This window comes from Panulirus ornatus, chromosome 8 (genome assembly GCF_036320965.1).
Source record: "Panulirus ornatus isolate Po-2019 chromosome 8, ASM3632096v1, whole genome shotgun sequence".
NCBI classification, from domain to species: domain Eukaryota; kingdom Metazoa; phylum Arthropoda; class Malacostraca; order Decapoda; family Palinuridae; genus Panulirus; species Panulirus ornatus.
Genome location: NC_092231.1, coordinates 30,409,937 through 30,433,574, shown reverse-complemented (window position 1 = coordinate 30,433,574; position 23,638 = coordinate 30,409,937). Strand labels below are relative to the sequence as shown.

General features: G+C 42.7%; 1 protein-coding gene across 3 annotated transcripts in view; it reads right to left on the bottom strand.

The window, feature by feature from the left end:
• Nucleotides 1-23,638, bottom strand: part of pps (protein partner of snf) — a 424,574-nt gene that overhangs the window by 336,997 nt on the left and 63,939 nt on the right. For all 3 annotated transcript variants that reach the window (XM_071664264.1, XM_071664265.1, XM_071664266.1), the window contains exon 5: nucleotides 11,463-11,590. In XM_071664264.1, the coding sequence (XP_071520365.1) occupies nucleotides 11,463-11,590 (128 nt within the window). The remainder of the gene's footprint in view (nucleotides 1-11,462; nucleotides 11,591-23,638) is intronic.

The window sequence follows — 23,638 nt, the reverse complement described above, 5'->3', positions numbered from 1 at the left end:
TGAATCAGCCACCAGCACTGTATCATCAGCAAACAACAACTGACTCACTTCCCAAGCTCTCTCATCCACAACCGACTTCATCCTTGCCCCTCTTTCCAAAACTCTTGCATTCACCTCCCTAACAACCCCATCCATAAACATATTAAACAACTATGGAGACATCACACACCCGTGCCGCAAACCTACATTCACTGACAACCAATCACTTTCCTCTCTTCCTACACGTACACATGCCTTACATCCTCGATAAAAACTTTTCACTGCTTCTAACAACTTGCCTCCCACACCATATATTCTTAATACCTTCAACAGAGCATCTCTATCAACTCTATCATATGCCTTCTCCAGATCCATAAATGCTACATACAAATCCATTTGCTTTTCTAAGTATTTCTCACATACATTCTTCAAAGCAAACACCTGATCCACACATCCTCTACCACTTCTGAAACCACACTGCTCTTCCCCAATCTGATGCTCTGTACATGCCTTCACCCTCTCAATCAATACCCTCCCATACAATTTGCCAGGAATACTCAACAAACTTATACCTCTGTAATTTGAGCACTCACTCTTATCCCTTTTGCCTTTGTACAATGGCACTATGCACGCATTCCGCCGATCCTCAGGCACCTCACCATGAGTCATACATACATTAAATAACCTTACCAACCAGTCAACAATACAGTCACCCCCTTTTTTAATAAATTCCACTGCAATACCATCCAAACCTGCTGCCTTGCCGGCTTTCATCTTCCGCAAAGCTTTCACTACCTCTTCTCTGTTTACCAAATCATTTTCCCTAACCCTCGCACTTTGCACACCACCTCGACCAAAACACCCTATATCTGCCACTCTATCATCAAACACATTCAACAAACCTTCAAAATACTCACTCCATCTCCTTCTCACATCACCACTACTTGTTATCACCTCCCCATTTGCGCCCTTCACTGAAGTTCCCATTTGCTCCCTTGTCTTACGCACTTTATTTACCTCCTTCCAGAACATCTTTTTATTCTCCCTAAAATTTAATGATACTCTCTCACCCCAAATCTCATTTGCCCTTTTTTTCACCTCTTGCACCTTTCTCTTGACCTCCTGTCTCTTTCTTTTATACGTCTCCCAATCAATTTCATTTTTTCCCTGCAAAAATCGTCCAAATGCCTCTCTCTTCTCTTTCACTAATACTCTTACTTCTTCATCCCACCACTCACTACCCTTTCTAATCAACCCACCTCCCACTCTTCTCATGCCACAAGCATCTTTTGCGCAATCCATCACTGATTCCCTAAATACATCCCATTCCTCCCCCACTCCCCTTACTTCCATTGTTCTCACCTTTTTCCATTCTGTACTCAGTCTCTCCTGGTACTTCCTCACACAAGTCTCCTTCCCAAGCTCACTTACTCTCACCACCCTCTTCACCCCAACATTCACTCTTCTTTTATGGAAACCCATACAAATCTTCACCTTAGCCGCCACAAGATAATGATCAGACATCCCTCCAGTTGCACCTCTCAGCACATTAACATCCAAAAGTCTCTCTTTCGCGCGCCTGTCAATTAACACGTAATCCAATAACGCTCTCTGGCCATCTCTCCTACTTACATAAGTATACTTATGTATATCTTGCTTTTTAAACCAGGTATTCCCAATCATCAGTCCTTTTTCAGCACATAAATCTACAAGCTCTTCACCATTTCCATTTACAACACTGAACACCCCATGTATACCAATTATTCCCTCAACTGCCACATAACTCACCTTTGCATTCAAATCACCCAACACTATAACCCGGTCTTTTGCATCAAAACCACTAACACACTCATTCAGCTGCTCCCAAAACACTTGCCTCTCATGATCTTTCTTCTCATGCCCAGGTGCATATGCACCAATAATCACCCATCTCTCTCCATCAACTTTCAGTTTTACCCATATTAATCGAGAATTTACTTTCTTACATTCTATCACATACTCCCACAACTCCTGTTTCAGGAGTACTGCTACTCCTTCCCTTGCTCTTGTCCTCTCACTAACCCCTGACTTTACTCCCAAGACATTCCCAAACCACTCTTCCCCTTTACCCTTGAGCTTCGTTTCACTCAGAGCCAAAACATCCAGGTTCCTTTCCTCAAACATACTACCTATCTCTCCTTTTTTCACATCTTGGTTACATCCACACACATTTAGGCACCCCAATCTGAGCCTTCGAGGAGGATGAGCACTCCCCGCGTGACTCCTTCTTCTGTTTCCCATTATAGAAAGTTAAAAAAATACAAGGAGGGGAGGATTTCTGGCCCCCCGCTCCCGTCCCCTCTAGTCGCTTTCTACGACACGCGAGGAATGCGTGGGAAGTATTCTTTCACCCCTATCCCCAGGGATAATATACATATATATATACACATACACACACATACACACACACACGCACACATACACACACACACACATACATTTTTTTTTTTTTGCTTTGTCGCTGTCTCCCACGTTTGCGAGGTAGCGCAAGGAAACAGACGAAAGAAATGGCCCAATCCACCCCCATACACATGTATATACATACGTCCACACACGCAAATATACAATACCTACACAGCTTTCCATGGTTTACCCCAGACGCTTCACATGTCCTCATTCAATCCACTGACAGCACGTCAACCCCGGTATACCACATTGATCCAATTCACACTATTCCTTGCCCTCCTTTCACCCTCCTGCATGTTCAGGCCCCAATCACACAAAATCTTTTTCACTCCATCTTTCCACCTCCAATTTGGTCTCCCACTTCTCCTCGTTCCCTCCACCTCCGACACATATATCCTCTTGGTCAATCTTTCCTCACTCATTCTCTCCATGTGCCCAAACCATTTCAAAACACACTCTTCTGCTCTCTCAACCATGCTCTTTTTATTTCCACATATCTCTCTTACCCTTACGTTACTTACTCGATCAAACCAACTCACACCACACATTGTCCTCAAACATCTCATTTCCAGCACATCCACCCTCCTGCGCACAACTCTATCCATAGCCCACGCCTTGCAACCATACAACATTGTTGGAACCACTATTCCTTCAAACATACCCATTTTTGCTTTCGAGATAATGTTCTCGACTTCCACACATTCTTCAAGGCTCCCAGGATTTTCACCCCCTCCCCCCACCCTATGATCCATTTCCGCTTCCATGGTTCCATCCGCTGCCAGATCCACTCCCAGATATCTAAAACACTTTACTTCCTCCAGTTTTTCTCCATTGAAACTTACCTCCCAATTGACTTGACCCTCAACCCTACTGTACCTAATTACCTTGCTCTTATTCACATTTACTCTTAACTTTCTTCTTTCACACACTTTACAAAACTCAGTCACCAGCTTCTGCAGTTTCTCACATGAATCAGCCACCAGCGCTGTATCATCAGCGAACAACAACTGACTTCCCAAGCTCTCTTATCCCCAACAGACTTCATACTTGCCCCTCTTTCCAAAATCTTGCATTCACCTCCCTAACAACCCCATCCATAAACAAATTAAACAACCATGGCGACATCACACACCCCTGCCGCAAACCTACATTCACTGACAACCAATCACTTTCCTCTCTTCCTACACCTACACATGCCTTACATCCTCGATAAAAACTTTTCACTGCTTCTAACAACTTGCCTCCCACACCATATATTCTTAATACCTTCCACAGAGCATCTCTATCAACTCTATCATATGCCTTCTCCAGATCCATAAATGCTACATACAAATCCATTTGCTTTACTAAGTATTTCTCACATACATTCTTCAAAGCAAACACCTGATCCACACATCCTCTACCACTTCTGAAACCACACTGCTCTTCCCCAATCTGATGCTCTGTACATGCCTTCACCCTCTCAATCAATACCCTCCCATATTATTTACCAGGAATACTCAACAAACTTATACCTCTGTAATTTGAGCACTCATTCTTATCCCCTTTGCCTTTGTACAATGGCACTATGCACACATTCCGCCAATCTTCAGGCACCTCACCATGAGTCATACATACATCAAATAACCTTACCAACCAGTCAATAATACAGTCACCCCCTTTTTTAATAAATTCCACTGCAATACCATCCAAACCTGCTGCCTTCCTGGCTCTCATCTTCCGCAAAGCTTTTACTACCTCTTCTCTGTTTACCAAATCATTTTCCCTAACCCTCTCACTTTGCACACCACCTCGACCAAAACACCCTATATCTGCCACTCTATCATCAAACACATTCAACAAACCTTCAAAATATATGTGTGGATCAGGTGTTTGCTTTGAAGAATGTATGTGAGAAATACTTAGAAAAGCAAATGGATTTGTATGTAGCATTTATGGATCTGGAGAAGGCATATGATAGAGTTGATGGAGATGCTCTGTGGAAGGTATTAAGAATATATGGTGTGGGAGGAAAGTTGTTAGAAGCAGTGAAAAGTTTTTATCGAGGATGTAAGGCATGTGTACGTGTAGGAAGAGAGGAAAGTAATTGGTTCTCAGTGAATGTAGGTTTGCGGCAGGGGTGTGTGATGTCTCCATGGTTGTTTAATTTGTTTATGGATGGGGTTGTTAGGGAGGTAAATGCAAGAGTTTTGGAAAGAGGGGCAAGTATGAAGTCTGCTGGGGATGAGAGAGCTTGGGAAGTGAGTCAGTTGTTGTTCGCTGATGATACAGCGCTGGTGGCTGATTCATGTGAGAAACTGCAGAAGCTGGTGACTGAGTTTGGAAAAGTGTGTGGAAGAAGAAAGTTAAGAGTAAATGTGAATAAGAGCAAGGTTATTAGGTACAGTAGGGTTGAGGGTCAAGTCAATTGGGAGGTGAGTTTGAATGGAGAAAAACTGGAGGAAGTGAAGTGTTTTAGATATCTGGGAGTGGATCTGGCAGCAGATGGAACCATGGAAGCGGAAGTGGATCATAGGGTGGGGCAGGGGGCGAAAATCCTGGGGGCCTTGAAGAATGTGTGGAAGTCGAGAACATTATCTCGGAAAGCAAAAATGGGTATGTTTGAAGGAATAGTGGTTCCAACAATGTTGTATGGTTGCGAGGCGTGGGCTATGGATAGAGTTGTGCGCAGGAGGATGGATGTGCTGGAAATGAGATGTTTGAGGACAGTGTGTGGTGTGAGGTGGTTTGATCGAGTGAGTAACGTAAGGGTAAGAGAGATGTGTGGAAATAAAAAGAGCGTGGTTGAGAGAGCAGAAGAGGGTGTTTTGAAGTGGTTTGGGCACATGGAGAGGATGAGTGAGGAAAGATTGACCAAGAGGATATATGTGTCGGAGGTGGAGGGAACAAGGAGAAGAGGGAGACCAAATTGGAGGTGGAAAGATGGAGTGAAAAAGATTTTGTGTGATCGGGGCCTGAACATGCAGGAGGGTGAAAGGAGGGCAAGGAATAGAGTGAATTGGAGCGATGTGGTATACCGGGGTTGACGTGCTGTCAGTGGATTGAAGCAGGGCATGTGAAGCGTCTGGGGTAAACCATGGAAAGCTGTGTAGGTATGTATATTTGCGTGTGTGGACGTATGTATATACATGTGTATGGGGGGGGGGCATTTCTTTCGTCTGTTTCCTTGCGCTACCTCGGAAACGTGGGAGACAGCGACAAAGTATAATAAAAAATAAAATAAAAAAAAATAATATATATATATATATATATATATATATCCGCTGACAGATCCACTCCCAGATATCTAAAACACTTCACTTCCTCCAGTTTTTCTCCATTCAAACTCACCTCCCAATTGACTTGACCCTCAACCCTACTGTACCTAATAACCTTGCTCTTATTCACATTTACTCTTAACTTTCTTCTTCCACACACTTTACCAAACTCAGTCACCAGCTTCTGCAGTTTCTCACATGAATCAGCCACCAGCGCTGTATCATCAGCGAACAACAACTGACTCACTTCCCAAGCTCTCTCATCCACAACAGACTTCATACTTGCCCCTCTTTCCAGGACTCTTGCATTTACCTCCCTAACAACCCCATCCATAAACAAATTAAACAACCATGGAGACATCACACACCCCTGCCGCAAACCTACATTCACTGAGAACCAATCACTTTCCTCTCTTCCTACACGTACACATGCCTTACATCCTCGATAAAAACTTTTCACTGCTTCTAACAACTTGCCTCCCACACCATATATTCTTAATACCATGGAACCATGGAAGCGGAAGTGGATCATAGGGTGGGGGAGGGGGCGAAAATTTTGGGAGCCTTGAAAAATGTGTGGAAGTCGAGAACATTATCTCGGAAAGCAAAAATGGGTATGTTTGAAGGAATAGTGGTTCCAACAATGTTGTATGGTTGCGAGGCGTGGGCTATGGATAGAGTTGTGCGCAGGAGGATGGATGTGCTGGAAATGAGATGTTTGAGGACAATGTGTGGTGTGAGGTGGTTTGATCGAGTGAGTAACGTAAGGGTAAGAGAGATGTGTGGAAATAAAAAGAGCGTGGTTGAGAGAGCAGAAGAGGGTGTTTTGAAATGGTTTGGGCACATGGAGAGAATGAGTGAGGAAAGATTGACCAAGAGGATATATGTGTCGGAGGTGGAGGGAACGAGGAGAAGAGGGAGACCAAATTGGAGGTGGAAAGATGGAGTGAAAAAGATTTTGTGTGATCGGGGCCTGAACATGCAGGAGGGTGAAAGGAGGGCAAGGAATAGAGTGAATTGGAGCGATGTGGTATACAGGGTTTGACGTGCTGTCAGTGGATTGAATCAAGGCATGTGAAGCGTCTGGGGTAAACCATGGAAAGCTGTGTAGGTATGTATATTTGCGTGTGTGGACGTGTGTATGTACATGTGTATGGGGGGGGGGGTTGGGCCATTTCTTTCGTCTGTTTCCTTGCGCTACCTCGCAAACGCGGGAGACAGCGACAAAGTATAAAAAAAAAAAAAAAAAAAAAAAAATATATATATATATATATATATATATATATATATATATATATATATATATACATACATATATTATCCCTGGGGATAGGGGCTTAAGAATACTTCCCACGTATTCCCTGCGTGTCGTAGAAGGCGACTAAAAGGGGAGGGAGCGGGGGGCTGGAAATCCTCCCCTCTCGTTTTTTTTTTTTTTCATTTTCCAAAAGAAGGAACAGAGGGGACCAGGTGAGGATATTCCAAAAAAGGCCTAGTCCTCTGTTCTTAACGCTACCTCGCTAACGCGGGAAATGGCGAATAGTTTAAAAGAAAAGAAAAAACATACATATATATATTATTCTTTTTTTATTATACTTTGTCGCTGTCTCCCGCGTTTGCGAGGTAGCGCAAGGAAACAGACGAAAGAAATGGCCCAACCCCCCCATACACATGTATATACATACGTCCTCACACGCAAATATACATACCTACACAGCTTTCCATGGTTTACCCCAGACGTTTCACATGCCTTGATTCAATCCACTGACAGCACGTCAACCCCGGTATACCACATCGCTCCAATACACTCTATTTCTTGCCCTCCTTTCACCCTCCTGCATGTTCAGGCCCCGATCACACAAAATCTTTTTCACTCCATCTTTCCACCTCCAATTTGGTCTCCCTCTTCTCCTCGTTCCCTCCACCTCCGACACATATATCCTCTTGGTCAATCTTTCCTCACTCATTCTCTCCATGTGCCCAAACCACTTCAAAACACCCTCTTCTGCTCTCTCAACCACGCTCTTTTTATTTCCACACATCTCTCTTACCCTTACGTTACTCACTCGATCAAACCACTTCACACCACACATTGTCCTCAAACATCTCATTTCCAGCACATCCATCCTCCTGCGCACAACTCTATCCATAGCGCACGCCTCGCAACCATACAACATTGTTGGAACCACTATTCCTTCAAACATACCCATTTTTGCTTTCGAGATAATGTTCTTGACTTCCACACATTCTTCAAGGCTCCCAGGATTTTCACCCCCTCCCCCCACCCTATGATCCATTTCCGCTTCCATGGTTCCATCCGCTGCCAGATCCACTCCCAGATATCTAAAACACTTCACTTCCTCCAGTTTTTCTCCATTCAAACTCACCTCCCAATTGACTTGACCCTCAACCCTACTGTACCTAATAACCTTGCTCTTATTCACATTTACTCTTAACTTTCTTCTTCCACACACTTTACCAAACTCAGTCACCAGCTTCTGCAGTTTCTCACATGAATCAGCCACCAGCGCTGTATCATCAGCGAACAACAACTGACTCACTTCCCAAGCTCTCTCATCCCAACAGACTTCATACTTGCCCCTCTTTCCAAAACTCTTGCATTCACCTCCCTAACAACCCCATCCATAAACAAATTAAACAACCATGGAGACATCACACACCCCTGCCGCAAACCTACATTCACTGAGAACCAATCACTTTCCTCTCTTCCTACACGTACACATGCCTTACATCCTCGATAAAAACTTTTCACTGCTTCTAACAACTTTCCTCCCACACCATATATTCTTAATACCTTCCACAGAGCATCTCTATCAACTCTATCATATGCCTTCTCCAGATCCATAAATGCTACATACAAATCCATTTGCTTTTCTAAGTATTTCTCACATACATTCTTCAAAGCAAACACCTGATCCACACATCCTCTACCACTTCTGAAACCACACTGCTCTTCCCCAATCTGATGCTCTGTACATGCCTTCGCCCTTTCAATCAATACCCTCCCATATAATTTACCAGGAATACTCAACAAACTTATACCTCTGTAATTTGAGCACTCACTCTTATCCCCTTTGCCTTTGTACAATGGCACTATGCACGCATTCCGCCAATCCTCAGGCACCTCACCATGAGTCATACATACATTAAATAACCTTACCAACCAGTCAACAATACAGTCACCCCCTTTTTTAATAAATTCCACTGCAATACCATCCAAACCTGCTGCCTTGCCGGCTTTCATCTTCCGCAAAGCTTTCACTACCTCTTCTCTGTTTACCAAATCATTTTCCCTAACCCTCTCACTTTGCACCCCACCTCGACCAAAACACCCTATATCAAAGTTTTATATAACTTTAAACTTTTCTGGCTTTCATTTTCAGCAAAAAACTGAATATAAGAAATTAACAGGACTGTTAATTAGCTTGGTTGCAGTGTAAACAGATTTTGGTGCCTCAGCGCTGCTGACAGCACTTCCCTGGTGGTAGATTCATAAATGTGCCAGACCATGGGATATGCCAGACCACAGAGTGCTGGATTAGAGAGGTATAACCTGTAGAGAGAATCAACTGCTCACTTAGCTTAAACTCCAGCCTCCAACTGTAATGTAGTTTAAACCTTAAAGAAATCTCCAGCAAGAGGTGTTGACAGCACATCATCCTTTCATATAAAAGACTTTGCCCCAGATATCTTAAATCACTCCTGGCTACACAACAAAATCCCCAACATCTGGAAACTTGCCTTCATAATACCAACCTTAAAACCTTCCAAACTACCCAACTTCTTCATACTGCTACATGTCTATATATATATATATATATATATATATATATATATATATATATATATATATATATATTTCTTTTTTTCTTTCAAACTATTCGCCATTTCCCGCGTTAGCGAGGCAGCGTTAAGAACAGAGGACTGGGCCTTTGAGGGAATATCCTCACGTGGCCCCCTTCTCTGTTCCTTCTTTTGGAAAATAATAATAATAAAAAAAAAAACGAAAGGAGAGGATTTCCAGCCCCTCGCTCCCTCCCCTTTTAGTCGCCTTCTACGACACGCAGGGAATACGTGGGAAGTATTCTTTCACCCCTAATCAGATGAACCAACTGGAGGAAAGATTGTGTACTTACAGAACAGACTAGAAGTGCAAAAACAGATCCAGAGCATTAGGAGCGTGGTCACAGGAGTCAAGAATAAGGGTATGGTGGGAGACAATTTGCTCTAAATTAAGAATGGAGAATGTGAGGGGTTTAATCCCTCCGCCATCGATATGGAAGGAATTCAACCATTCCTTATGGTGAACAATGAAATCTCAAAAGATCTCAGCTTGAGGGTGAGAGGATGCCACAGTCTCATGGCAGAAGTTTAGATTGTTGAAGAAAGATAAAAAATTTGTAAAATAGAAGAGTAATTAGAGAAACAGAGGAAAAGTAGGGTAGTTGAGAGACAGACCTTGAGCCACATATCATCATCATTAGAGTCTGGGGATTCAAGGTCCATGAGGCATGTAAAAGGTGTGTTGATGTTGGAATAGGCACATACACCACCTCTGAACCATAATCATGAGTGGAGGTTATAGTTGGTTATGAAAAAAGGACAAGGGAGACCATCATAAGATAACTGTGTCTCAGAAAGAAGTAATATATTAGGAGAGGTACTAAACTGATGGTGTTCAACAGAAGAGAGGTTACTAAAGAAACCACAAATGTTGGTTCAGTGAATAGACAAAGGGGAAGGTCTACCATAGAGGGAAAGGTACTACTAACGTCAGAGCCCTCCTTTTCATTGGCAGTAGAGTCAGGCAGAAACTCAAGGATTCTTGGTACCCCATGATGCTGGGGACTAGGGGTCTCAGATCTGTTGGATTCTGTCATGATGATAGTTAAAAATGTGTGAGTGGACAGGATGTAGCCTTAATTATGTCATTCAGCTGCCCATGCCATTTAAAAAAAAAAAAAAAAAAAAAAAAAAAAATTGTATCCAACTAAATGGCAAATTGCATTCACTGTTATCCAATTATTTACTGCATTCTCAATAAGTGCAGCCATTTCAGTAAGACTGGATATCCTCCTGATGAAACAACTGTTGGGTCACAAGATCTAAAGGGTGAGGGGAATAAGACTTAACACCCCTCCCTCTTTTCCCTTATAGCCCTCATTCCAACCCCATTCAACTCCACTACTAAATCAAGTTCTCATCATGTTTATCAGCAAGTACAATCAAGTATCATCTGTACTACCTGCAATGTGGCAACATTCGTTAAATGGATAATTCATGGTGTCACACAGAAAACCCTACTGCCCCTCTCTCCCTTCAAGTAACCCTCAGTCCACTCCATCCCACACTCACAGTGCCTAAAGCCTTCATCACCACGTTTCAGCTTAGTAACTTTTTCAGACAGTTTTCATTAAATATCATGTAAACTAAGTCATACGAGACTGAGGTGCAGTTCTGTACATGGATGCTATTTCAGGTACAGTACAATCAATCCTTTAGAGTTACAAAGGAAAATCTTAGGTCAGTAATGCAACCGCCTCTTATCACACAAGTTTCAATGGTTGGCCTTACAACTAATGACCCTGTCATTAGTTGAAGCTTTGCTGGATACTCTTTCATAGGAGTATGGCATAAAACTAACAAAATCAATACTGTATAATCTTTCGTATGAGCAAAACATAACATAAAATTTATGCTGGCTTTGAGAACATCTTAGGCTTGTAAATCTATAACATGTAGAAAAAATCACATGCTTACCTCCTCTCTCTCTGCTTTATCCATCTGTCTCTGTGATCGACGTTTTGGAGGAGAATGTGCAATTTTTGCAGACCTACTAGTAACTGTAGATGCACTCTCCCCTGCTACTGCTCCATCTTCAGGATCTCCTGTGTCAGATATGGTCAAAATCAGAACAAAATAAATTCTATTCAAATTTTTTCAACCTATCTGCCAAATACAATGAATTCACTATACATCTTTATCTCACTCTTTGAGATGGCCGACAGCATTACCATTAAGAAACAAAACTAAAACTTAAAACTAAAATTTTCTATGCCATTCCCTACTTCCATGGAATGACTACTTTTACAAAAAAAAAAAAAAAGTTAGCTTAGTTCATAAATTTGGAAGATGTCACAATAACTGACTAAACAAAACATTTATTTTTATTTATTCATTTTGCTTTGTCACTGTCTCCCGCGCTAGCAAGGTAGCGCAAGAAAACACACCAAAGAATGGCCCAACCCACCCATATACACATGTATATACATACACGTCCACACACGCAAATATACATACCTATACATCTCAATGTATACATATATATACACACAGACATATACATATATATACATGTACATAATTCATAGTCTGCCCTTATTCATTACCATCGCCACCCCGCCACACATGGAATAACAACCCCCTTCCCCCTCATGTGTGCGAGGTAGCGCTAGGAAAAGACAACAAAGGCCCCATTCGTTCACACTCAGTCTCTAGCTGTCATGTAATAATGCACCGAAACCACAGCTCCCTTTCCACATCCAGGCCCCACACAACTTTCCATGGTTTACCCCAGACGCTTCACATGCCCTGGTTCAATCGTTGACAGCACGTCGACCCCGGTATACCACATCGTTCCAATTCACTCTATTCCTTGCACGTCTGTCACCCTCCTGCATGTTCAGGCCACGATCACTCAAATTCTTTTTCACTCCATCTTTCCACCTCCAATTTGGTCTCCCACTTCTCGTTCCCTTCACATATATCCGACACATATATCCTCTTGGTCAATCTTTCCTCACTCATTCTCTCCATGTGACCAAACCATTTCAAAACACCCTCTTCTGCTCTCTCAACCTCACACTTTTTATTACCACACATCTCTCTTACCCTACTATTACTTACTCGATCAAACCACCTCACACTACATATTGTCCTCAAACATCTCATTTCCAGCACATCCACCCTCCTCCACACAACTCTATCCATAGCCCACACCTTACAACCATACAACATTGTTGGAACCACTATTCCTTCAAACATACCCATTTTTGCTTTCGAGATAATGTTCTCCACTTCCACACATTCTTCAAGGCTCCCAGAATTTTCGCCCCCTCCCCCACCCTATGATCCACTTCCATGGTTCCATCTGCTGCCAAATCCACTCCCAGATATCTAAAACACTTCACTTCCTCCAGTTTTTCTCCATTCAAACTTACCTCCCAATTGACTTGACCCTCAACCCTACTGTACCTAATAACCTTGCTCTTATTCACATTTACTCTCAGCTTTCTTCTTTCACACACTTTACCAAACTTAGTCACCAGCTTCTGCAGTTTCTCACATGAATCAGCCACCAGCGCTGTATCATCAGTGAACACCAACTGACTCACTTCCCAAGCTCTCTCATCCACAACAGACTGCATACTTGCCCCTCTTTCCAAAACTCTTGCATTCACCTCCACAACAACCCCATCCATAAACAAATTAAACAACCATGGAGACATCACACACCCCTATCGCAAACCAACATTCACCGAGAACTAATCACTTTCCTCTCTTCCTACACCTGCACATGCCTTACATCTTTGATAAAAAATTTTCACTGCTTCTAACAACTTGCCTCCCACACCATATATTCTTAAGACCTTCCACAGAGCATCTCTATCAACACTATCATATGTCTTCTCCAGATCCATAAATGCTACACACAAATCCATTTGCTTTTCCAAGTATTTCTCACATACATTCTTGGAAGCAAACACCTGATCCACACATCCTCTACCACTTCTGAAACCACTCTGCTCTTCCCCAATCTGATGCTTTATACATGCCTTCACCCTCTCAATCAATACCCTCCCATACAATTTACCAGGAACACTCAACAAATTTAAACCTCTGTAATTTTAGCACTCACCTTTGTCCCCTTTGCCTTTGTACAATGGCACTATGCAAGCATTCCGCCAATCCTCAGGCACCTCACCATGAATCATACATACATTAAATAACCTTACCAACCAGTCAACAATACAGTCACCCCTTTTTTAATAAATTCCACTGCAATACCATCCCATCCCACTGCCTTGCCGGCTTTCATCTTCCGCAAAGCTTTTACTACCTCTTCTCTGTTTACCAAATCATTTTCCCTAACCCTCTCACTTTGCACACCACCTCGATCAAAACACCTTATATCTGAAACTCTATCATCAAACACATTCAACAGACCTTCTAAATACTCACTCCATCTCCTTCTTACATCACCACTACTTGTTATCACCTCCCCATTAGCCCCTTCACTGAAGTTCCCATTGTTTCCTTGTCTTCCGCACTTTATTTACATACACACTATAATATCTCTAATATTCACTTTCCTCAATTCAGGCATGTCTCAATGATGAGTACAACTATCCTTGAAGGAAAAAAAATGCTGGTAAACACTGATAATTTTGCTACATCAAGAAAATACAAGGAAAAAATTACCATGACAAGAAACCCCTGCCACATATATCCTCTATGATTGACAAAGAGGATACATGTGTCAGAGGTGGAGGGAAAAAGAAGTGGGAGACCAAATTAGAGGTGGAAGGATGGAGCGAAAAAGATTTTGAGTGATTGGGGCCTGAACATACAGGAGGGTGAGAGGCATGCAAGGAATAGAGTGAACTGGAACAACATGGTATACCAGGTTCGACATGCTGTCAATGGACTGAACCAGGGCATGTGAAGCACCTGGGGTAAACCATGGAAAGGTCTGTGGGGCCTGGATGTGGACAGGAAGCTATGGTTTTGGTGCATTACACATGACAGCTACAGAATGAGTATGAACGAATGTGGCCTTTTTTGAGCTTTTCTGACGCGACCTCATGCGCGTGCGGGGAGGGGGTGCCATTTCATGTGGTGGAGTGGCGACAGGAATGAATGAATGCAGCAAGTATGAATGTGTACATGGGTATATATGTATATGTCTGGGTATGTATACATTGAAATGTATAGGTATGTATATGTGCATGTGTGGGCGTGTATGTATATACATGTGTATGTGGGTCATTCTTTCGCCTGTTTCCTTGCACCACCTCACTAATGCGAGAGACAGCAACAAAGTATAATAAAATAAAATAAAAAAGTTTGAATGGAGAAAAACTGGAGGAAGTAAAGTGTTTTAGATATCTGGGAGTGGATTTGGCAGCGGATGGAACCATAGAAGCGGAAGTGAATCATAGGGTGGGGGAGGGGGCGAAATTTCTGGGAGCATTGAAGAATGTGTGGAAGTCGAGAACATTATCTAGGAAACAAAAATGGGTATGTTTGAAGGAATAGTGGTTCCAACAATGTTATATGGTTGCGAGGCATGGGCTATAGATAGAGTTGTGTGCAGGAGGGTGGATGTGTTGGAAATGAGATGTTTGAGGACAATATGTGGTGTGAGGTGGTTTGATCGAGTAAGTAATAGTAGGGTAAGAGAGATGTGTGGTAATAAAAAGAGTGTGGTTGAAAGAGCAGAAGAGGGTGTTTTGAAATGGTTTGGTCACATGGAGAGAATGAGTGAGGAAAGATTGACCAAGAGGATATATGTGTCAGAGGTGGAGGGAACGAGAAGTGGGAGACCAAATTGGAGGTGGAAAGATGGAGTGAAAAAGGTTTTGAGTGATCGGGGCCTGAACATGCAGGAGGGTGAAAGGTGTGCAAGGAATAGAGTGAATTGGAACGATGTGGTATACCGGGGTCGACGTGCTGTCAATGGATTGAACCAAGGCATGTGAAGCATCTGGAGTAAACCATGGTAAGTTTTGTGGGGCCTGGATGTGGAAAGGGAGCTGTGGTGTCAGTGCATTATACATGACAGCTAGAGACTGAGTGTAAACGAATGGGGCCTTTGTTGTCTTTTCCTATTATTTCTTCGTGCACATGCAGGATGAAAGGATTGTTATTTCATGTGTGGCGGGGTGGCGACAGGAATGAATAAGGACAGACAGTATGAATTATGTACATGTGTATATATGTATATGTCTGTGTGTGTGTATATATATGTATATGGTGAGATGTATAGGTATGTATATGTGCGTGTGTGGACATGTATATACGTGTATATGAGTGGGCTGGGCCATCCTTTCGTCTGTTTCCTTATGCAACCTCGCTAACGCGGGAGACAGCGACAAAGTTATATTTATTTACATTGCTTTGTCGGTCTCCCGCGTTAGCGAGGTAGCGCAAGGAAACAGACGAAAGAATGGCCCAACCCACCCTCATACACATGTATATACATACATGTCCACACACGCAAAATATACATACCTATACATCTCAATGTATACATATATATACACACACAGACATATCCATATATACACATGTACATGATTCATACTGTCTGCCTTTATTCACTCCCATCGCCACCTCGCCACACATGGAATAACCAACCCCCTCCCCCTTGTGTGCGAGGTAGCGCTAGGAAAGACAACAAAGGCCCCATTCGTTCACGCTCAGTCTCTAGCTGTCATGTAATAATGCACCAAAACCACAGCTCCCTTTCCATATCCAGTCCCCACAAAACTTTCCATGGTTTACCCCAGATGCTTCACATGCCCTGGTTCAATCCATTGCCAGCACATTGACCCTGGTATACCACATCGTTCCAATTCACTCTATTCCTTATACGCCTTTCACACTCTTGCATGCTCAGGCCCCGATCACTCAAAATCTTTTTCACTCCATCTTTCCACCTCCAATTTGGTCTCCCACTTCATGTTCCCTCCACCTCTGACACATATATCCTCTTGGTCAATCTTTCCTCACTCATTCTCTCCATGTGACCAAACCATTTCAAAACACCCTCTTCTGCTCTCTCAACCACACTCTTTTTATTACTACACTTCTCTCTTACCCTACTATTACTTACTCGATCAAACCACCTCACACCACACATTGTCCTCAAACATCTCATTTCCAGCACATCCACCCTCCTCCGCACAGCTCTATCTATAGCCCATGCCTCGCAACCATATTACATTGTTGGAACCACTATTCCTTCAAACATACCCATTTTTGATTTCCGAGATAATGCTCTCGCCTTCCACACATTTTTCAACACTTCCAGAACTTTCACCGCCTCCCCCACCCTCTGACTCACTTCTGCTTCCATGGTTCCATCCACTGCCAAATCCACTCCCAGATAACTAAAACACTTCACTTCCTCCAGTTTTTCCTCTATTCAAACTTACCTCCCAATTGACTTGTCCCTCAACCCTACTGTACCTAATAACCTTGCTCTTATTCACATTTAATCTCAGCTTTCTTCTTTCACACACTTTACCAAACTCAGTCACCAGCTTCTGCAGTTTCTCACATGAATCAGCCACCAGCACTGTATCATCAGCGAACAACAACTGACTCACTTCCCAAGCTCTTTCATCCACAACAGACTGCATACTTGCCCCTCTCTCCAAAACTCTTGCATTCACCTCCCTAACAACCCCATCCATAAACAAATTGAACAACCATGGAGACACCATGCACCCCTGCCGCAAACCAACATTCGCTGAAAACCAATCACTTTCCTCTCTTCCTAATCGTACACATGCCTAACATCCTCGATAAAAACTTTTCACTGCTTCTAACAACTTGCCTCCCACACCATATATTCTTAAGACCTCCCACAGAGCAACTCTATCATATGCCTTCTCCAGATCCATAAATGCTACATATAAATCCATTTGCTTTTCTAAGTATTTCTCACATACATTCTTCAAAGAAAACACCTGATCCACATATCCTCCACCACTTCTGAAACCACATTGCTCTTCCCCAATCTGATGCTCTGTACATGCTTTCACCCTCTCAATAAATACCCTCCCATATAATTTACCAGGAATAATCAACAAACTTATACCTCTGTAATCTGAGCACTCACTTTCATCCCCTTTGCCTTTGTACAATGGCACTATGCAAGCATTCTGCCAATTCTCAGGCACCTCACCATGAGTCATACATACTTTAAATAACCTTACCAACCAGTCAACAATACAGTCACCCCCTTTTCTTATAAATTCCACTGCAATACCATCCAACCCCGCTGCCTTGCCGGCTTTCATCTTCCGCAAAGCTTTTACTACCTCTTCTCTGTTTACCAAATCACTCTCCCTAACCCTCTCACTTTGCACACCACCTTAACCAAAACACCCTATATCTGCAACTCTATCATCAAACACATTCAACAAACCTAAAAAATACTCACTCCATCTCCTCACATCACCACTACTTGTTATCACCTCCCCATTAGCCCCCTTCACTGATGTTCCCATTTTTCCCTTGTCTTACGCACTTTATTTACCTCCTTCCAAAACATCTTTTAATTCTCCCTAAAATCTAATGATATTCACTCACCCCAACTCTCATTTGCCCTCTTTTTCACCTCCTGCACCCTTCTCTTGACCTCCTGCCCTCTTTTATACATCTCCCACTCATTTGCATTATTTCCCGGCAAAAATCGTCCAAATGCCTCTCTCTTCTCTTTCACTAATAATCTTACTTCTTCATCCCACCACTCACTACCCTTTCTAATCTGCCCACCTCCCACACTTCTCATGCCACGAGCATCTTTTGTGCAAGCCATCACTGCTTCCCTAAATACATCCCATTCCTCCCCCATTCCCCTTACCTCCTTTGTCTTCACCTTTTTCCATTCTGTACTCAGTCTCTCCTGGTTCTTTCTCACACAAGTCTCCTTCCCAAGCTCAATTACTCTCACCACTCTCTCTACCCCAACATTTTCTCTTCTTTTCTGAAAACTTCTACAAATCTTCACCTTCGCCTCCACAAGATAATGATCAGACATCCCTCCAGTTGCACCTCTCAGCACATTAACATCCAAAAGTCTCTCTTTCGCATGCCTATCAATCAACACATAATCCAATAACGCTCTCTGGCCATCTCTCCTACTTACATACGTATACTTATGTATATCTCTCTTTTTAAACCAGGTATTCCCAATCACCAGTCCTTTTTCAGCACACAAATCTACAAGCTCTTCACCACTTCCATTTACAACACTGAACACCCCATGTACACCAATTATTCCCTCAACTGCCATATTAATCACCTTTGCATTCAAATCACCCATCACTATAACCAGGTCTCGTGCATCAAAACTACTAACACACTCACTCAGCTGCTGCCAAAACACTTGCCTCTCATGGTCTTTCTTCTCATGCCCAGGTGCATATGCACCAATAATCACCCATCTCTCTCCATCTACTTTCAGTTTTACCCATATCAATCTAGAGTTTACTTTCTTACACTCTATCACATACTCCCACCACTCCTGTTTCAAGAATAGTGCTACTCCTTCCCTTGCTCTTGTCCTCTCACTGACCCCTGACTTTACTCCCAAAACATTCCCAAACCACTCTTCCCTTTACCCTTGAGCTTCGTTTCACTCAGAGCCAAAACATCCAGTTTCCTTTCCTCAAACATAGCACCTATCTCTCCTTTTTTCTCATCTTGGTTACATCCACACACATTTAGACACCCCAATCTGAGTCTTCGAGGAGGATGAGCACTCCTCGTGTGACTCCTTCTTCTGTTTCCCCTTTTAGAAAGTTGAAATACAAGGAGGGGAGGGTTTCTAGCCCCCCCCCCCCCCGCTATATATATATATATATATATATATATTTTCTTTTCTTTCTTTCAAACTATTCGCCATTTCCCGCATTAGCGAGGTAGCGTTAAGAACAGAGGACTGGGCCTTGAGGGAATACCCTCACCTGGCCCAATTCTCTGTTCCTTCTTTTGGAAAAAAAAAAAAAAAAAAAAAAAAAAAAAAAAAGTGTACACTTATGTATGATGCACCGAAACCACAGCTCTCTTTCCACATCCAGGTCCCACAAAACTTTCCATGGTTTACCCCAAATGCTTCACATGCCCTGGTTCAATCCATTGACAGCAAGTCAATTTGTGTATAGTTATTTATCTATCTATACTTATTTATTTATTTATATTTATTCACTTAGACTTATGCTAGAGGTAATTTTCATTATAAGGAGCTGCGTCAGGTTGCTGTGAGGGAAATACATAAGGAAGGCGTAGCATTACTGGTGAGGCAGTTGTGGAAATGCATGAAAAAGTACAAGGAAGTTAACTTAAGACTGTTGTGGGTAAAAATGAAAGTGGACTGAGAGATGGTTAATTATTAGTGATTATGCACCAGACTTACAAGAAAGATGATGAGAAGCAAGTATTCTGGAAGCAACTAAATGTGTGTGTCAGCAGGCTTGATGCACGAGACCAGGTACTAGTGATGGATAATCTAGATTTGAAAGCAACTAAATGTGTGTGCCAGCAAGCTTGATGCACAAGACCAGGTACTAGTGATGGATAATCTAGATATGAAAGAAAGAGATGTGCTGTTGAGGATATATATGTAGGGCTTGTAGTCTTCAGCAAGGAGAATGGGAATGGTGAACAGCTTGTGGAGTTGTGTACTGAATAAGAACCGGCAATTAGGAATATCTGGTTTGAAAAGAGGGACATACACAAGTATGCATTGCATGGATGAGTAGGAATGATGTTAAGTAGTAATTATCAGATTACAGCTGGTAGCATGTCTGAGGCAAGGGGGAAGATTTGAAGAGGTTTCTGAAAAAGAACATTTATTATAGGCGACAAGAGGGTGGTGAAAGAAAGAGAGCCTAGAAAAAGAGCCCTGAAGGGATAGAGTGTAGAATGGCAAGAGGGGAGGAAATGAAGCAAGGGGAGTGGGTAAGGATGGAAGTTATTTGGAGAAGCAGTACTGGTATGTGTGGGAGAAGTGTGTGGCATGCAGAAGGTGGGAAGTGGCCAGGTGAAAAAGAGTAGTGAATGGTGGAATAAGGAAGTAAAGTTGCATGTGAGAGAGAAAAGAGTTGTATGGATGGTACTTAAAGGAAAGGAATGCAAATGATTGTGATATACACAAGAGGAAGCAGCAAGAGCTCAAGAGGAAGGTGTGGGGTTTGAGAAACGGGGCAAATAAGAATTGGTGTGCGAGTATTTGTAATCTTGTCGGAAAATAAGATTTTTGGAAGGAGGTTAGTAATTGAGAAAAAAAGAGTAAATGGGAGCATCAGTGATAATCCTGGGGATAGGGAAGAAAGAATACTTCCCAAGCATTCCTCACGTGTCGTAGAAGGCGACTAAAGGAGATGGGAGTGGGGGGCTAGAAACCCTCCCCTCCTTGTATTCTAACTTTCTAAAAGGGGAAACAGAAGGAGTCACCTAGGGAGTGCTCATCCTCCTCAAAGGATCAGATTGGGGTGTCTAAATGTGTGTGAATGTAACCAAGATGAGAAAAAAGGAGAGACAGGTAGTATGTTTGAGGAAAGGAAACTGGATGTTTTGGCTCCGAGTGAAACGAAGCTCAAGGGTGAAGGGGAAGAGTGGTTTGGAAATGTTTTGGGAGTAAAGTCAGGGGTTCGTGAGAGGACAAGAGCAAAGGAAGGAGTAGCACTACTCCTGAAACAGGAGTTGTGGGAGTACATGATAGTGTAAGAAAGTAAACTCTAGACTGATATGGGTAAAACAGAAAGATGAATGATTATCAGTGCCTATGCATCCGGTCATGAAAAGAAAGATCATGAAAGGCAAGTGTTTTGGGAGCAGCTGAGTGAGTGTGTTAGCAGTTTTGACGCACAAGACTGGGTAACAGTTGAGGAAATAACTGGTGTACATGGGGTGTTCAGTGTTGTAAATGGAAATGGTGAAGAGCTTGTACATTTCTTGTACATTTGTGTGCTGAAAAAGGACTGGTGATTGGAAATACCTGGTTTAAAAAGAGAGATATACATAAGAATACGTATGTAAGTAGGAGAGATGGCCAGACAGCGTTATTGGATTACATGTTAACTGATATAATAGGCGCGTGAAAGCGAGACTTTTGGATGTTAATGTGCTGAGAGGTGCAACTGGAAGGATGTCTGATCATTATCTTGTAGAGGCGAAGGTGAAGATTTGTAGAGATTTTCAGGAAAGAGGAGAAAATGTTGGGGTGAAGAGAGTGGTGAGAGTGAGTTTGGGAAGGAGACTCTGCATAATGGAAAAAGGTGAGAGCAACTACAATAAGGGGAGTGGGGAAGGAATGGGATGTATTTAGGGAAGCAGTGATGGCTTGTGCAAAAGATGCTCGCGGCAAGAGGAGCGTGGGAGGTGGGCAGATTAGAAAGGGTAGTGAGTGGTGGGATGAAGAAGTAAGATTATCAGTGAAAGAGAGGAGTGAGGCATTTGGACAGGTTTTGCAGGGAAATAGTGCAAATGACTGGGAGATGTATAAAAGAAAGAGGCAAGAGGTCGAGAGAAAGGTGCAAGAGGTGAAAAAGAGGGCAAATGAGAGTTGAGGTGAGAGAGTATCATTAAATTTTTGGAAGAATAAAAAGATGTTTTGGAAGGAGGTAAATAGGGGAGAAAGAATACTTCCCACGTATTCCCTGCGTGTCGTAGAAGGCGACTAAAAGGGAAGGGAGCGGGAGGCTGGAAATCCTCCCCTCTCGGTTTTTTTTTTTTTTTCTTCTTCCAAAAGAAGGAACAGAGAAGAGGGCCAGGTGAGGATATTCCCTCAAAGACCCAGTCCTCTGTTCTTAACGCTACCTCGCTATCGCGGGAAATGGCAAATAGTATGAAAGAAGACAAGAGAACAAATGGGAACATTGGTGAAGGCGGGTAATATTGAGGTAATAACAAGTAGTGGCGATGTGAGAAGGAGATGGAGTGAGTATTTTGAAGGCATGTTGAATGTGTTAGATGATAGAGTGGGAGACATAGGGTGTTTTGGTCGAGGTGGTGTGTGAAGTGAGAGGGTTAGGGAAAATGATTTGTAAACAGAGAAGAGGTAGTGAAAGCTTTGCGGAAAACGAAAGCCAGAAAGGCAGCGGGTTTGGATGGTATTGCAGTGGAATTTTTAAAAAAAAGGGGGTGACTGCGTTGCTGACTGGTTGGTAAGAATATCTAATGTATGTATGACTCATGGTAAAGTGCCTGAGGATTGGCGGAATGCATGCATAATGCCACTGTGCAAAGGCAAAGGGGATAAAGGTGAGTGTTCAAATTACAGAGGTATAAGTTTGTTGAGTATTCCTGGGAAATTATATGGGAGGGTATTGATTGAGAGGGTGAAGGCATGTACAGAACATCAGATTGGGGAAGAGCAGTGTGCTTTCAGAAGTGGTAGAGGATGTGTGGATCAGGTTTGCTTTGAAGAATATATGAGAAATACTTAGAAAAACAAATGGATTTGTATGTAGCATTTATGGATCTGGAGAAGGCATATGATAGACTTGATAGAGATGCTCTGTGGGAGGTCTTAAGAATATATGGTGTGGGAGGCAAGTTGTTAGAAGCAGTGAAAAGTTTTTATCGAGGATGTAAGGCATGTGTATGAGTAGGAAGAAAGGAAAGTGATTGGTTCTTAGTGAAAGCCGGTTCACGGCAGGGGTGCGTGATGTCTCCATGGTTGTTTAATTTGTTTATGGATAAGGTTGTTAGGGAGGTGAACGCAAGAGTTCTGAAGTGAGGGTCACGTATGCACTCTGTTGTAGATGAGAGGGCTTGGGAAGTGAGTTAGTTGTTGTTTGCTGATGATACAGTGCTGGTGGCCAATTCTGGTGAGAAACTGCAGAAGCTGGTGACTGAGTTTGGTAAAGGGTGTGAAAGAAGAAAGATGAGAGTAAATGTGAATAAGAGCAAGGTTATAAGGTACAGTAGAGTTGAGGGAAAAGTGAATTGGGAGGTAAGTTTGAATGGAGAAAAACTGGAAGTGAAAGATTTTAGATATTTGGGAGTGGATTTTGCACTGGATGGACCCATGGAAGCGGATGTGAGTCATAGGGTGGGGGAGGGGGCGAAAGTTCTGGGAGTGTTGAAAAATGTGTGGAAGGCGAGAACATTATCTCAGACAGCAAAAATGGGTATGT